Raw genomic sequence first — 18,324 nt, 5'->3', positions numbered from 1 at the left:
CATACATACAACATCTGTCCCCCATACATACAACATCTGTCCTCCATACATACAACATCTGTCCCCCATACATACAACATCTGTCCCTCTTTCAAGTATTGCATTTCAAGCACAGTGATTGGTAGATGGCTAACAATAACAAATCAGACATTGAATATCTCTTTATTAAGCCTGGTCAGGTTAATAATTATGCTGTGGATTATGTATTAAACCACACAGACACAACAAATATACAGTTGTCCTTCTGAACTGAGCTGCAGGACAGGAAGGAAACTGCTCAGTCACTTGTATTGACTCAAGGGGGGTGAAAACTTTTTTTCATTTTCCGTTTTTCATACATTTGTAAGAAATGTCTAAATGTTTTCTACTGTGACATTACAGAGTATTTTGTGTAGATGGTTGCCAAAGATTACAATTAAATGCTTTGTAACGCAATAAAATGCGAAGAAATCCAAGGGGGTTGAATACTTACGATACCAACTGTGTTCGCGCTTATACATTATAAGCGTCCAGAGATGAAAGGTAAACATACTGGCACTTTTCACTGAGGCGTTTCCTGAAATGAGATGGATGTGTGTATGTGTGTGTGTACAGGATGCTCCAGTGATCTTAATGCCACCATGATTATTTAATCAAGATAATCTCACCGTGTAATCTTGCTTGGACAAACAAACTGTCTGCTTCATTTATATACACTCTCTCTCTTATCACAGCCCAGAGCCCTACAGTACAGTACTGTATCTTCACTGACAGGGTAAAGCAGCCAGACTCTCACCTCCCAGCGAACACAGATGGTGTAAGCCAATAATGGAGGGTGGTAACAGTGTACTCTAGTAAAACCGTCAGTCAGTGGTAGCTATTGGCAGACATATATTCTAGTATCATAATAGATTATCGTATGGGACAATATACAAAGGTTTTTGAGAAAATCTTATTTTAAGTGTCATTTGGAGCACACAGCTACTAGAGTACAGCTGTGAAATATGGCTGTGGTTATATCTGAAAATCCCTGAAACTGATCAACTCTAAAAATGCCACGAGTCCATGAACCTTAACATCCCAGTTTTACTTACCTAACATAATTTATGGTATCTCTGTTACACAGAATGGAATAGCCCCAGAACATATATCAACTTTGTCAGTGCCTCTGCACCAACAAGTTGTTAGGTACTGTGTTTGTTTGTTTCTCTTTCTCTCTCTCTCTCTCTCTCTCTCTCTCTCTCTCTCTCTCTCTCTCTCTCTCTCTCTCTCTCTCTCTCTCTCTCTCTCTCTCTCTCTCTCTCTCTCTCTCTCTCTCTCTCTCTCTCTCTCTCTCTCTCTCTCTCTCTCTCTCTCTCTCTCTCTCTCTCTCTCTCTCCAATTCAATGGGTTTTATTGGCATGGGAAACATGTGTTAACATTGCCAAAGCAAGTGAGGTAGATAATATAAAAAGTGAAATAAACAATAAAAATGAACAGTAAACATTACACATACAGAAGTTTCAAAACAATAAAGACATTACAAATGTCATATATATATATATATATATATATATACAGTGTTGTAACAATGTACAATTGGTTAAAGTACACAAGGGAAAATAAATAAGCATAAATATGGGTTGTATTTACAATGGTGTTTGTTCTTCACTGGTTGCCCTTTTCTTGTGGTAACAGGTCACAAATCTTGCTGCTGTGATGGCACACTGTGGAATTTCAACCAGTAGATATGGGAGTTTATCAAAATTGGATTTGTTTTTTAATTCTTTGTTGATCTGTGTAATCTGAGGGAAATATGTGTCTCTAATATGGTCAAACAGTGGGCAGGAGGTTAGGAAGTGCAGCTCAGTTTCCACCTCATTTTGTGGGCAGTGAGCACATAGCCGGTCTTCTCTTGAGAGCCATGTCTGCCTACGGCGGCCTTTCTCAATAGCAAGGCTATGCTCACTGAGTCTGTACATAGTCAAAGCTTTCCTTAAGTTTGGGTCAGTCACAGTGGTCAGCTATTCTGCCACTGTGTACTCTCTGTTTAAGGCCAAATAGCATTCTAGTTTGCTCTGTTTTTTTTGTTAATTCTTTCCAATGTGTCAAGTAATTATCTTTTTGTTTTCTTATGATTTGGTTGGGTCTAATTGTGCTATTGTCCTGGAGCTCTGTGGGGTGTATTTGTGAACAGAGCCCCAGGACCAGCTTGCTTAGGGGACTCTTCTCCAGGTTCATCTCAGTGTAGGTGATGGCTTTGTGGTTGTAGAATTTAACGGCTCTTTTCTGGATTTGGATCATTAGTGGGTATCGGCCTAATTCTGCTCTGCATGCATTATTTGATGTTCTACGTTGTACACAGAGGATATTTTTGCAGAATTCTGCATGCAGAGTCTCAATGTGGTGTTTGTCCCATTTTGTGAATTCTTGGTTGGTGAGCGGACCCCAGACCTCACAACCATAAAGGGCAATGGGCTCTATGACTGATTCAAGTATTTTTAGCCAGATCCTAATTGGTATGTTGAAATTGATGTTCCTTTTGATGGCATAGAATGCCATCCTTGCCTTGTCTCTCAGATCGTTCACAGCTTTGTGGAAGTTACCTGTGGCGCTGTTGTTTAGGCCGAGGTATGTATAGTTTTTTGTGTGCTCTAGGGCAACAGTGTCTAGATGGAATTTATAGTTGTGTTCCTGGCGACTGGACCTTTTTTGGAACACCATTATTTTGGTCTTACTGAGATTTACTGTCAGGGCCCAGGTCTAACAGAATCTGTGCAGAAGATCTAGGTGCTGCTGTAGACCCTCCTTGGTTGGTGACAGAAGCACCAGATCATCAGCAAACAGTAGACATTTGACTTCGGATTCTAGTAGGGTGAGGCCGGGTGCTGCAGACTTTTCTAGTGCCCGCGCCAATTCTCTCTCTCTCTCTCTCTCTCTCTCTCATATAAGCAGAGCTCCATGGATGACCTTGGAGTCACTCTCAAAGCTCTGATCACATTCTACAGCGAGCAAGCCAGTCTCATCTACAGAAGCTGGTTTGGGACTAGAGGCTTGGGGATCTAATGTGTGCCACACAAGGCCTTTCCTCTTTATCTGATCTTCTTACTTCTTTATCTGGCTTTTTTAGACAGACAGACAGACAGACAGACAGACAGACAGACAGACAGACAGACAGACAGACAGACAGACAGACAGACAGAGACAGACAGACAGACAGACAGACAGACAGACAGACAGACAGACAGACAGACAGACAGACAGACAGACAGACAGACAGACAGACAGACAGACAGACAGACAGACAGACAGACAGACAGACAGACAGACAGACAGACAGACAGACAGACAGACAGACAGACAGACAGACAGACAGAAATCATGTGGTTGAGTTGCAGGAGAAAAAGGGAGCTCCACACATTTTTTATTTATTCATACAAAAATAAAAATATTGAACCTTTATTTAACTAGGCAAGCTCCACACATACACCAACACACACAGAAAACACACACACAATTTACCGTAAGTTGTTGCGCTTTATGCGATCTCCATAGCCCATGTAACCTTCATCTGATATCAGTCAATGTGAGGAGAGATTTGAGACATCTGAGAATAGCTATGTAATAGAATATGATAAGGACTATGGGGAGAAGGGGCTTTGATTTGCTGGACCAAAAGCCTAAATCTGACCAACCCTGGGCTATGCAGTGTTATGTCTCCTACAAGCAGTCCTCTCTATGACATGACATTACTCTACTAACATCTCCATATTGTGTGAGCATGTGTTTGCCTCCCAGAGGATGAATTAGTGCAGTGGGAGGTTTGTCTTTGTTGTTGCTTAATGGAATATGATGCATTTCTCTGTTGAGCGCCATCATTGAGCTGTTATTCTGCTCAATATAACCTTCCACACACACACACCCACATTGTAATTGTTATCCCCATGAAGTGTATTGAGTCACTATCAGCTCATTCCAGCTCTGACAGGATACAGTATAAACCTCAACACAAGCTGCTAGTCAATTAGGCATGGGGGGCTGTATTGTACACACACACACACCACCGCTGGCTCCGCCTCTTCAGAGTGAAGGACAGCAAACAGAGGAGGATGATAGATGATGATAGAGATGTGTTCTTGCAGGGTATGTTTATCTCTGGTTTTGTTTGTGTTTGACACGGAGATGGAGTAGTGTGAGAGCAGTACTGTACTACACACTTGCTCTCTCCCTCACTCCTGTCGTGTCCATCTGTCTACAGGGGTCACTTAACAGGCTTTACTTTTCTAAGCCTCTATAATATTCCATGACTGTGCACGGGATGGAGGGAGGTGTGTGTGTGTGTGTGTGTGTGTGTGTGTGTGTGTGTGTGTGTGTGTGTGTGTGTGTGTGTGTGTGTGTGTGTGTGTGTGTGTGTGTGTGTGTGTGTGTGTGTGTGTGTGTGTGTGTGTGTGTGTGTGTGTGTGTGTGTGTGTGTGTGTGTGTGTGTGTGTGTGTGTGTGTGTGTGTGTGTGTGTGTGTGTGTGTGTGTATAAACAAAATATATTCTGTACAGGTCAGAGTGATCAAAACAAAGCAGGCCTTAAGCGCAGATATTCATAGCACAAATCCTACGCAGACAAACAAAAACAAGCAGATATTTATAGCCATTCTGCACTAAGAGCATAAGTTTAAAAACAGATATTCTTAGGTGTTTTAAAGTAAGAGCACTACAGTAGTTTATGCTCCACTGCCAGCGTATGGAGTCTGACTGTGGGCTGACTCGGACCCCATCACCAGATGTGAAACGTATTTACATTCACATGTTATCTTGTGAGACCAAAACAACCATTTTTAACTTTAGTTCACATCCATCTTTCATGATGTTCTTCTACACTTTAGATATTGTAACCAACTATGTAGTAAAAGTTCACTTGAATCTTTTATGATTTGATTTTATGCTTTTCCAGAGGATAAGAACAGGTTAAAACAAGTTGTAATATCCTGTCTGTAAGATGTTGTGACACTCACAGTGTTGTCTGTCTGTGGTTATAGTCATATCCTGTAATGAATGCTAAGAGATCATGATGCTGATATGCTCTATGTTGGCTGCCATCTTTCCTCTGCTGTCTGCGCTAATTACAGTCGAATCTGTCTGGACAATGATTCACGTTTACATATACATAGTTTCAACGGTATTGACAATATTAAAAATATATCCCATGACTTTTTCCAAATACCTCGGTATACGGTATACCACCCAAGCCTGTGTGTGTGTGTGTGTTTGTGTTTGTTGGTGTGAGTCATCCCGGATAGCTTTGGCTGTCCTGGTCTTTGTTGCACTCTCTGTGCTATTCACCACACCAGGACCTACATCACTGTCTGCATGGTGAGGCATAGTGAAGTGCAGTCAGGGAAATAACAAACTGGAGCCACCAAGAAGTTAGGGGATATCAGCAAGGCCCCTGGCATGACATACACAGTTCTGAAAGGTTGTGTTTAGTTTCTCTCACAGCGGGAGCTGTCCTCTGATTTGTCTAGAAGGGGTGTTCGTGTATGTGATAATGTGTGTGATGTTTTCTACCTTGGGCTCATTGACGTTTATCATTTAAAGAGCAATTAGGGGGAAAAAAACATAGAACGGGACTGTCTGACTGGGCTGTCGTTGTTGAATCAGACAGATACAGTATATGACTACAAAAGTTGAATATCTCGTTGAATATCTCATTCCCAAATCATAGGCATTAATATGGAGTTGGTCCTCCCATTGCTGCTATAACAGCCTCCACTCTTCTGGGAAAGCTTTCCACTAGATGTTGGAACTTGCTTCAATTCAGTCACAATATTATAGTGAGGTCAGGCACTGATGTTGGGCGACAAGCCTGGCTCGCAGTCGGCTTTCCAATTCATCCCAACGGTGTTCGATGAGGTTGAGATCAGGGCTCTGTGCAGGTCAGTGAAGTTTTTCCAGACTGATCTCAACAAACCATTTCTGTATGCTTTGTGCATGAGGGCATTGTCATGCTGAAACAGGAAAGGGCCTTTCCCAACCTGTTGCCACAATGTTGGACACACAGAATCGTCTAGAATGTCATTGTATGCTGTAGCGTTAAGATTTCCCTCCACTGGAACTAAGGGGCCTAGACCGAACCACGAATACAGCCTCAGACCATTATTCCTCCTCCACCAAACTTTACAGTTCGCACAATGCATTGCGGCAGGTAGCGTACACCTGGCATCCGCCAACCCCAGATTTGTCCGTCGGACTGCCAGATGGTAGAGTGTGATTCACCACTTCAGAGGTAGTGAGTGTTGCCACCGAGGACAGACAATTTTTACGCGCTATGCGCTTCAGCCGTCCTGTTCTGTGATCTTGTGTGGCCTACCACTTTGCAGCTGAGCCATTGTTGCTCCTAGACATTTCCACCTCACAATAACAGCGCTTACAGTTGACCGGTACAGCTCTAGCAGGGCAGAAATTTGATTAACTGACTTGTTGGAAAGGTGGCATCCAATGACGATGCCGCATTGAAAATCACTGAGCTCTGCAGTAAGGCCATTCTACTGCCAATATTTGTCTATGGAGATTGCATGGCTGTGTGCTCAGCAACAGGTGTGGATGAAATATCAGGGTTCCGCTAATTGGAAAGGGTGTCCACATACTTTTGTATATATAGTGTAAATGTCATGATGTAAGTAGCCTCTGGTCTCAATTCAACACAATTATATTACACTTGTTTGGTACTCTAGTTATTCTGTAAAAACTGTGATAGCTAGTTTGTGATTACTCACTGTCTTTCATTGATGTAAATGGGAGATTTACGTGAGAGGTTGAGTAACACAAACATATTTTAAGTTAGGGTTCAGCACTAGGGTAACTTTTGGTTGTTTATCTAGTTCCTCTGTTTCTGTCCTGTAGGATCTTCTATGTATCTCATGACTCCCAGGACCTGAAGATCTTCAGCTACATCGCCAGAGATGGACAGAATAACGTCTTCCGCTGTAATGTCTTCAAGTCCAAGAAGAAGGTGAGATAGACACACACTTTATCTCTCTTTCCTCTCTTGCATGATAATGTTTTACACAGTACCATTTACATGACTGAGCCATGTCCAGTCATGATTGCTAAAGGTAGCAAAGAAATTCACACTCCCTCTTTCTCTCCAGCTCTGTATTTTAATTTGTTTTAATTATTGGTTGGAATTGTGAACAATAGCCAAATCAAATATGAAGTCAAATCCATTCGCCCTATCATATGGTTCACTGCAGCTCAGCGGTCAGGGGGAAGTGGTCAGTGGGTTCGTGTTTCAGGATGGTGGTGTGGTCAGGAGGTGTCTATGCACTCGGCATTTGATGGCCAGAATACCACTGTGATGTCACCGATAACGTGCTCTGGAAGTTTATTCCATTAATGGACAGCAGTTTTAGGAAGTTTCTGTCCAGGGAGCGTGTTCTAGTGATTAGGTGGGTGAGAGCATGGTCTGGCATGGCTGTGCATAGGTGGGTAGTGCGGCGTCTGTTATACGGTGGGTGGAGCATAGCTTGCAGGTCTATGGGACAGTGGTGTGAGTACATTTTGTACGGGGCTATAGCAGCAGCCCTGTACAACCCTCTCACACGCTCCCTCCCCCTATCAACTATGCCGCACACACACACACACACACACACACACACACACACAAAGTCTTAGTCCTAGGAGATCGGGGAGTGAAATACACTGACATTCACTTGGGCAGCTCTGGCCCGAGGCCATTGAGATGGAAAGCACTTTTCCTGAGCGCGTGTGTAGGTGTGTGTGTTTGTGTGTGTGCGTGTGTGTGTGTTTGTGTGTGTGTATGTGTGCGCACATGCGTTCCTGCCTGCGTGCTTGTGTAAGAGAGAGGGAGAGAGCGAAAGTGTGTGTTCTAATCCACAGTCACTCTAGCATGGAGAGACACAAAGCAATGTGCATTGGAGGGTGTCTGTAATAAAGTGCTGTAGGCCGATGGCTGTACTGTACCAAAACACCACCTGCACGTATTAAACAGTATCCTGACATATTAAAACCTCCCAGTACACGCACACTACATACCTCTACCCAGCCACTCTAACAGCTATGCTGTAACGAGTCATATAACCATTATGTGTGTAAGAGAGCGACAGAGTGAATAGGGAGTACTTTTGGTTTCAAGCTGAAGTTAAAGTTATTTGTCTCTTTTAAAGGAATTCACAGATGTACAGTGAACAAAGCCACACACCACAAGTCAAACTTAATGATGGTGTTGGAGTTGTACTTGGCCATGCAATCATGAGTGAACCGGGAGTACAGGAGGGGATTGAGCACGCACCCCTGAGGGGCCCCCAATCAGGGACAACGAATGACAGTTGCCTCTGATTGAGAACCATACTTAGGAAACCTGGTTTCACTTTTGAGTTGTGGGTGATTGTTTCCTGTTGTAATATTTGTTTCACATTTCAGGACTGTTTCGGTTTTCGTTTGTTCATTCACTTTGTTATTTTTTATTCTTTAGTGTTCAGTTTAATAAACTTAAATTGACACTTACCACGCTGCACATTGCTCCGACCTCTCTTACTTCTCGTCAGAAGAAGAGGAGAATCGTTACACTACATAGATAGTGTGGTCTACAGCTTATCATGAGATACTCTACATCAGGCAAGCAAAATGTTGAGACTTCCTTAGATATCGTCCACCAGCTATTGTTTACAAATATGCATAGGCCCCCATCCCATGTCTTACCAGAGGCTGATGTTCTGTCTTGCTGTAAGATTGTATAACCCGCCAGCTGTATATTCTTAACGTCATTCAGCCACGACTCTGTGAAACATAGTCTACACCTACTTTGTGCATGACACAAGTCATTTTTCCAACAATTGTTTACAGAGAGATTATTTCACTTATAATACACTGTATCACAATTCCAGTGGGTCAGAAGTTTACATACACGAAGTTGACTGTGCCTGTAAACAGCTTGGAACATTCCAGAAAATGATGTCATGGCTTTAGAGTTTCTGATAGGCTAATTGACATCATTTGAGTCAATTGGAGGTGTACCTGTGGATGTATTTCAAGGCCTACCTTCAAACTCAGTGCCTCTTTGCTTGACATCATGGGAAAATCCAAAGAAATTAGTCAAGACCTCAGAAAAAAAATTGTAGACCTCCACAAGTCTGATTCATCCTTGGAAGCAATTTCCAAATGCCTGAAGGTACCACATTCATCTGTACAAACAATAGTACGCAAGTATAAACACCATGGGACCACACAGCAGTCATACCGCTCAGGAAGGAGACGCATTCTATCTCCTAGAGATGAACATGCTTTGGTGCAAAAAGTATAAATCAATCCCAGAACAGCAGCAGAGGACCTTGTGAAGATGCTGGCGGATTTAGGTACAAAAGTATCTATGACCTGTCACGCCCTGACCTTAGTTATCTTTGTTTTCTTTATTATTTTGGTTAGGTCAGGGTGTGACGAGGGTAGTATGTGTGTTTTTGTGTTGTCTAGGTTTTTTTGTATATCTATGGGGTTTTGGTATTGTCTATGGTTAGTTGCATGTCAGCACTCTTTATGTATAGCGGCCCGACTCCATGGCAAGGCTATGCTCACGGAGTCTGTAAATAGTCAAAGCTTTCCTTAATTTTGGGTCAGTCACAGTGGTCAGGCTTTCTTCCACTGTGTACTGTCTGTTTAGGTCAAAATATCGTTCCAGTTTGCTCTGTTTTTTTTTTTGTAAATTCTTTCCAATCTGTCAAGTAATTATCTTTTTGTTTTTTCATGATTTGGTTGGGTCTAATTGTGTTGCTGTTGCTGTCCTGGGTCTCTGTGGGTCTGTTTGTGTTTGTGAACAGAGCCCCAGGGCCAGCTTGCTTAAGTGAATCTTCTCTAGGTTAATCTCGCTGTAGGTAATGGCTTTGTTATGGAAAGTTTGGGAATCGCTTCCTTTTAGACGGTAGTAGAATATAACGTCTCTTTTCTGGATTTTGATAATTAGCTGGTATCTGCCTAATTCTGCTCTGCATGCATTATTTCTTGTTTTACATTTTACATTCACAGCATTGTGAAAGTTATCTGTGGTGCTGATGTTTAGGCCTAGGAAGGTTTAGTTTTTTGTGTGCTCAAGGGCAACAGTGTCTAGATGGAATTGTATTTGTGGTCCTGGCAACTGGACCTTTTTTGGAACACTATTATTTTCGTCTTACTGAGATTTACTGTCAGGGCCCAGGTCTGACCGAATCTAAGCAGAAGATCTAGGTGCTGCTTGTAGTCCCTCGTTGGTTGGGGATAGAAGCACCAGCAAACAGTAGATATTTGACTTCAGATTCTGGCAGGGTGAGGCCGGGTGCTGCAGACTGTTCTACTGCCCTAGCCAATTTGTTGATGTATATGTTCAAGAGAGTGGGGATCAAGCTGCATCCCTGTCTCACCCCACTGACCCGTGGAAATGTATTTCAACGTTTTTTGCCAATTTTGACTGCGCACTTGTTGTTCGTGTACATGGATTTTATATTGTCATGTTCTCTCTCTTGGTCTTTCTCTCTCCCAACTCCTCCTCTCTCCAGTCCCAGGCCATGCGTATTGTGCGGACGGTGGGCCAGGCGTTCGAGGTGTGTCACAAACTCAGCTTGCAACACACACACCAGAACGCAGATGGACAGGAGGACGCAGACAGTGACAAGACCTGCAACGAGGAGTCCACACTCTCAGGTACAAACACACACACACACAAACACATTCCTGATTGAGTGTAAGATGCTAATTGAGGGGATAGTGTCACAGATGATTCAGTCTAATAGAGAGACTGTGGCTATGGAACAGAACAGAATAGTGGTGGGATGACTCTGGCTCCAGTAACTACAGGGCCCTTTCATAGGCAGATTTTTTTATTTTATCTTTATTTATACAGGTTCTCATTGAGATAATATCTCTTTTCCAAGAGAGACCTGGTCCCATAGCAGCAGGGGGAACAACGTTTCAGACAAAACAACTTACATACACTAACACAACATTAAACAAAACTATAAACACACATACAGTACAACAATTACATATTACATTAAAAACACAAACCTCTTGACTAAAAACAGCTGGCCTAAAAACAATTACACTCTTCTATGATATATATATCAATCAAGTGTTTAAACTCCACCAATGAAACTAGATCACCACATTTTAAAATGTTCAGGAGAGAATTCCAGGACCATGGTGCTAAGTAACTAAAACTATTTCTACCATGACCTGTTCTAATTTTTGGTACTGTTAGAAGCAAATCAGAATGGGACCGTAATTGATATTTATTTACTGACCTGACTAAAAAAGAACAGAGATAAAATGGCATTTTGCCCAAAATGGCCTTATAAATCAGTGTATACCAGTGTTTAAGCCTACGCAAGGTCAATGACGACCAGCCAACAGCACTGTAGAGATCACAATGATGTGTTAGACGTTTCTGTTTTGTAATGAACCTGAGGGCTGCATGATACACTGAATCAAGTACTCTCAGGGTAGGCCTGCATATACAGTGCCTTGCGAAAGTATTCGGCCCCCTTGAACTTTGCGACCTTTTGCCACATTTCAGGCTTCAAACACAAAGATATAAAAAATGATTTTTTTTTGTGAAGAATCAACAACAAGTGGGACACAATCATGAAGTGGAACGACATTTATTGGATATTTCAAACTTTTTTAACAAATCAAAAACGGAAAAATTGGGCGTGCAAAATTATTCAGCCCCTTTACTTTCAGTGCAGCAAACTCTCTCCAAAAGTTCAGTGAGGATCTCTGAATGATCCAATGTTGACCTAAATGACTAATGATGATAAATACAATCCACCTGTGTGTAATCAAGTCTCTGTATAAATGCACCTGCACTGTGATAGTCTCAGAGGTCCGTTAAAAGCGCAGAGAGCATCATGAAGAACAAGGAACACACCAGGCAGGTCCGAGATACTGTTGTGAAGAAGTTTAAAGCCGGATTTGGATACAAAAAGATTTCCCAAGCTTTAAACATCCCAAGGAGTACTGTGCAAGCGATAATATTGAAATGGAAGGAGTATCAGACCACTGCAAATCTACCAAGACCTGGCCGTCCCTCTAAACTTTCAGCTCATACAAGGAGAAGACTGATGAGAGATGCAGCCAAGAGGCCCATGATCACTCTGGATGAACTGCAGAGATCTACAGCTGAGGTGGGAGACTCTGTCCATAGGACAACAATCAGTCGTATATTGCACAAATCTGGCCTTTATGGAAGAGTGGCAAGAAGAAAGCCATTTCTTAAAGATATCCATAAAAAGTGTCATTTAAAGTTTGCCACAAGCCACCTGGGAGACACACCAAACATGTGGAAGAAGGTGCTCTGGTCAGATGAAACCAAAATTGAACTTTTTGGCAACAATGCAAAACGTGATGTTTGGCGTAAAAGCAACACAGCTCATCACCCTGAACACACCATCCCCACTGTCAAACATGGTGGTGGCAGCATCATGGTTTGGGCCTGCTTTTCTTCAGCAGGGACAGGGAAGATGGTTAAAATTGATGGGAAGATGGATGGAGCCAAATACAGGACCATTCTGGAAGAAAACCTGATGGAGTCTGCAAAAGACCTGAGACTGGGACGGAGATTTGTCTTCCAACAAGACAATGATCCAAAACATAAAGCAAAATCTACAATGGAAGGGTTCAAAAATAAACATATCCAGGTGTTAGAATGGCCAAGTCAAAGTCCAGACCTGAATCCAATCGAGAATCTGTGGAAAGAACTGAAAACTGCTGTTCACAAATGCTCTCCATCCAACCTCACTGAGCTCGAGCTGTTTTGCAAGGAGGAATGGGAAAAAAATTCAGTCTCTCGATGTGCAAAACTGATAGAGACATACCCCAAGCGACTTACAGCTGTAATCACAGCAAAAGGTGGCGCTACAATGTATTAACTTAAGGGGGCTGAATAATTTTGCACGCCCAATTTTTCCGTTTTTGATTTGTTAAAAAAGTTTGAAATATCCAATAAATGTCGTTCCACTTCATGATTGTGTCCCACTTGTTGTTGATTCTTCACAAAAAAATACAGTTTTATATCTTTATGTTTGAAGCCTGAAATGTGGCAAAAGGTCGCAAAGTTCAAGGGGGCCGAATACTTTCGCAAGGCACTGTATATAACATCACTAAAATCTAAAACCAACAGTAATGTACATCGTACCAGCTCCTTCCTGGCCTCAAAACAAAAACAAGCCTTATGCCTGTAATAAAATCATATTTTCAGCTTGAGCTTCCTTATCAAGTTCTCTACATGTACAGTGAAGCTCAGCTTATCATCAACCCACACACCCAAATATTTGTACACTTTAACTTGCTCTATAGTATGTCCAGCCAATGGAGCAATTACATGATTTGTAACATGCCTGGCATTTTGTTTTACCTGAATTTAGAATCAGCTTTAAAATCATACAGATTCTGTTGTATGATGTTACAAAGCCCACAGCATCTATGTGCCACTCACCTATACACACCAGTGTTAATTTTGACTATTTTTTAGATTGTCTAGTCTGAGTAAATTTGACTAAAATATAATTAAGTATTAGTCACATTTTTGTCAATTGAATAATGATTTAGTCTAGTTATTGACAAAATGACAAACAGTGGGCATTTTAGTCAAATAAATGCCCTTTCATTTTAGTCACATAAATGCCCTTTCATTTTAGTCACATAAATGCCCTTTCATTTTAGTCACATAAATGCCCTTTCATTTTAGTCACATAAATGCCCTTTCATTTTAGTCACATTTTAGCCACATCACATTTATATTGCCTCATTAACATATAGTAAACATAAATCACTGACTTCCATGTGTACAAACATACTTACCTTGTCCTGCCAACATATTTTTCTGCATAATTAACATTACATACAAAGCAAACATACACTCACAAGCAGACCGAGACACACACACACACACACACACACACACACACACACAGACAGAGCCAGAGAGGTAGAGATCAAATACAAATCTTATAATCAGCTATTAAAGACTACCCACTGGATTCTCCAATTACATTGAATTAACTACAGGACAAAATATAAACCCTCCAACCCAAAAAGGCCTGTGGTGTTAATGGTATCCTAAATGAAAGAATAAAATATACAGACCCCAAATTCCAATTGGCGATACTTAAACTCTTTAACATCATCCTTAGCACTGGCATCTTCCCAAATATTTGGAACCAAGGACGGATCACCCCAATCCATAAAAGTGGAGACAAATTTGACCCCAATAACTACCGTGGGATATGCGTCAACAGCAACCTTGGGAAAATTCTCTGCGTTATCATTAACAGCAGACTCGTACATTTCCTCAGTGAAAACAATGTACTGAGCAAATGTCAAATTGGCTTTTAACCAAATTCACCCTGCACACCCTAATTGATAAACTAACAAACCAAAACAAAGGTAAAGTCTTCTCATGCTTTGTTGATTTCAAAAAAGCTTTCAACTCAATTTGTCATGAGGGTCTGCTATTCAAATTAATGGAAAGTGGTGTTGGGGGAGAAACATAAGACATTATAAATTCCATGTACACAAACAAAAAAAATATTTGTGTACTCACTCCCTTCAACATATATATCAATTAATTGGCGAGCGCACTAGAACAGTCTGCAGCATCCGGCCTCACCCTACCAGAATCTGAAATGTCTACTGTTTGCTGATGATCTGGTGCTTCTGTCTACAACCAGGGAGGACCTACAGCAGCACCTAGATCTTCTGCACAGATTCAGTCAGACCTGGCCCGATTCCAGTAAATCTCAGTAAGACAAAAATAATGGTGTTCCAAGAGTAAACAAAAAAGTATACCTACCTTGGCCTAAACATCAGCACCACAGGTAACTCCCACAAAGCTGTGAACAATCTGAGAGACAAGGCAAGAAGGAAGAAGGGCCTTCTACATCATCAAAACGAACAGAAAATTTGACACACTCATTTGGATCTGGCTAACAATACTTGAATCAGTTATAGAACCCATTGCCCTTTATGGTTGTGAGGTCTGGGGTCCACTCACCAACCAAGAATTCACAAAATGGGACAAAATGAGACTCTGCATGCAGAATTATGCAAACATATCCCCAGTGTACAACATAAAACACAAAATAATGCATGCAGAGCAGAATTAGGCCAATACCCGCTATTTAACAAAATCCAGAAAAGAGACGTTAAATTCTACAACCACCTAAAAGGAAGTGATTCCCAAACCTTCCATAACAAAGCCATCACCTACAGAGAACCTGGAGTAGAGCCCCCTAAACAAGGCTCGTCCTGGGGCTCTGTTCACAAACAGACCGCACAGAGCTCCAGGGCAGCAACACAATTAGGCCCAACCAAATCATGAGAAAACAAAAAGACAATTCATTGACAAATTGGAAAAGAATTTACCAAAAAACTGAGCAAACTAGAATTCTATTTAGCCCTAAATAGAGTACACCATGGCAGAATACATGACTACTGTAACTGACCCAAAATTTTTGAAACAAGTTATTTTTTTCATTCCACTTACCCAATTTGGACTATTTTGTATATGTCCATTACATGAAATCCAAATAAAAATCTATTTAAATTACAGGTTGTAATGCAACAAAATAGGAAAAACGCCAAGGGGGATGAATACTTTTGCAAGGCACTGTATGTGCACACTTGTCGCAACATGTGGTGGAAACTGAGCTGCACTTCCTAACCTCCTGCCAAATGTATGACTATATTAGAGATACATATTTCCTTCAGATAACACAGACCCACAAAGAATTTGAAAACAAATCCAATTTAGATATCTATATTTCACCCATATTTATTGGGTGAAATACCACAGTGTTGCAATCACAGGAGCAAGATTTGTGACCTGTTGTTTTATTGTTTATTATCTATTTCACTTGCTTTGGCAATGTAAACATATTTTTTTCCCATTCCAATAAAGCCGCTTAAATTGAATTAAATTAAGAGAGAGAAAGACAGAGGGAGAGAGAGGGGTGTAGTATGTGTTGCATCTCGGTCGCGTCATTGCCATTGTTATCAACGTTCCAGGGATTCCAAAAGTATAAAGAGGGCTAAGGACTTTAACCGGAGCTAATGATTGTTTCGCCCAATGATGTAGTCGAGTCACTTAACCTTGAGTCCCAAGTCCCCTGTGCTCGAGTACGAGTCACCAATGGTCGAGTCATGAGTTGAGTTAGAAGTCCCTATGGCTGAAATTTGAGTCCCAGTGCTTGAGTCCTGGTCCAAGTGCTCAAGTCTGAATCACTACAATAGATAAAGTTATTTACACAGTCATATACAGTGGGGCAAAAAAGTATTTAGTCAGCCACCAATTGTGCAAGTTCTCCCACTTAAAAAGATGAGAGGCCTGTAATTTTCATCATAGGTACACTTCACATATGACAGACAAGATGAGAAAAAAAATCCAGAAAATCATATTGTAGGATTTTTAATGAGTTTATTTGCAAATTATGGTGGAAAATAAGTATTTGGGGACCTACAAACAAGCAAGATTTCTGGCTCTCACAGACCTGTAACTTCTTCTTTAAGAGGCTCCTCTGTCCTCCACTCGTTACCTGTATTAATGGCACCTGTTTGAACTTGTTATCAGTATAAAAGACACCTGTCCACAACCTCACAGTCACACTCCAAACTCCACTATGGCCAAGACCAAAGAGCTGGATAGGGGGGTGCTCCCTCTGCTGTTTTCTGAAGTCCACGATCATCTCCTTTGTTTTGTTGAGTGTGAGGTTATTTTCCTGACACCACACTCTGAGGGCCCTCACCTCCTCCCTGTAGGCCGTCTCGTAATTTTTGGTGATCAAGCCTACCACTGTAGTGTTGTCTGCAAACTCATGCTGTTTGGGTGGCCACATTTAAAATACCCAAATGCTGGACAACAGGATGATTTTGCGGGACAGTGAAGCCTAAATTATTACCTTTTTTTGAGTTAATCACCACCTTAGAAAAAGTGCCATCCATTTTGTTGTGCTAGGCTTTGAAACAAATACCATATTTTTAACTCACTTTCAACCTCTTCTTTCTTCAAATTGATCAATCACAGTGAGGTGGGTTTTAAAAGCACATACTCTTTTGATTGATTGAATATATTAGACCATTTCTTTTAAATACATACAGTGCCTTGCAAAAGTATTCATCCCCTTTGGCTTTTTTCCTATTTTGTTGCATTACAACCTGTAATTTAAATGTATTTTTATTTGTATTTCATGTAATGGACTTAGACAAAATAGTCCAAATTGGTGAAGTCAAACGAAAGAAATAACTTGTTTCAAAAAATGAATAAATAAATAAATAAATGTAAAAGTGGTGAGTGCATATGTATTCACCCCCTTTGCTATGAAGCCACTAAATAATATCTGGTGCAACCAATTACCTTCAGAAGTCACATAATTAGTTAAATAAAGTCCACCTGTGTGCAATATACAGTTGAAGTCGGAAGTTTACATACACTTGTTTTTCAACCACTACACACGTTTCTTGTCCTAACAAACTTTCCAAAACTATAGTTTGTTAACATCTACTTTGTGCATGACAAAAGTCATTTTTCCAACAACTGTTTACAGACAGATTATTTCACTTATAATTCACTGTATCACAATTCCAGTGGGTCAGAAGTTTACATACACTAAGTTGACTGTCTTTAAACAGCTTGGAAAATTCCAGAAAATGATGTCATGACATTAGAAGCTTCTGATAGGCTAATTGACATCATTTGAGTCAATTGGAGGTGGACCTGAAAATGTATTTCAAGGCCTACCTTCAAACTCAGTGCCTCTTTGCTTGACATCATGGGAAAATCAAAAGAAATCAGCCAAGACCTCAGAAAAAAATTGTAGTCGTCCACAAGTCTGGTTCATCCTTGGGAGCAACTTCCGAACGCCTGAAGGTACCACGTTCATCTGTACAAACAATAGTACCCAAATATAAACACCATGGGACCACGCAGCAGTCAGACCGCTCAGTAAGGAGACGCGTTCTGTCTCCTAGATATGAACATGCTTTGGTGTGAAAATTGCACATCAATCCCAGAACAACAGCAAAGGACCTTGTGAAGATGCTGGAGGAAACAGGAACAAAAGTATCTATATTCACAGTAAAACTAGTCCTATATCGACAAAGGCCACTCAGCAAGGAAGAAGCCACTGCTCAAAACAGCCAATAAAGAAACAGACTACGGTTTGCAACTGCACATGGGGACAAAGATCGTACTTTTTGGAGAAATGTCCTCTGATATGATGAAACAAATATATAACTGTTTTGCCATAATGACCATCGTTATGTTTGGAGGAAAAAAGGGGGAGGCTTGCAAGCTGAAGAACACCATCCTGACCGTGAAGCACTGGGATGGCAGC

General features: G+C 41.2%; 1 protein-coding gene across 3 annotated transcripts in view; it reads left to right on the top strand.

Annotated features, from left to right (window-relative positions):
• The window catches only part of LOC112249405 (carboxyl-terminal PDZ ligand of neuronal nitric oxide synthase protein), a 239,935-nt gene that overhangs the window by 138,924 nt on the left and 82,687 nt on the right, over positions 1–18,324 (top strand). For all 3 annotated transcript variants that reach the window (XM_024419268.2, XM_024419262.2, XM_024419273.2), the window contains 2 exons: positions 6,854–6,962; positions 10,495–10,639. In XM_024419268.2, coding sequence (XP_024275036.2) covers positions 6,854–6,962; positions 10,495–10,639 — 254 coding nt within the window. The remainder of the gene's footprint in view (positions 1–6,853; positions 6,963–10,494; positions 10,640–18,324) is intronic.

Source organism: Oncorhynchus tshawytscha, linkage group LG01 (assembly GCF_018296145.1).
Source record: "Oncorhynchus tshawytscha isolate Ot180627B linkage group LG01, Otsh_v2.0, whole genome shotgun sequence".
In the NCBI taxonomy this organism is placed as follows: domain Eukaryota; kingdom Metazoa; phylum Chordata; class Actinopteri; order Salmoniformes; family Salmonidae; genus Oncorhynchus; species Oncorhynchus tshawytscha.
This window is presented reverse-complemented; position numbering and strand designations above follow the sequence as displayed.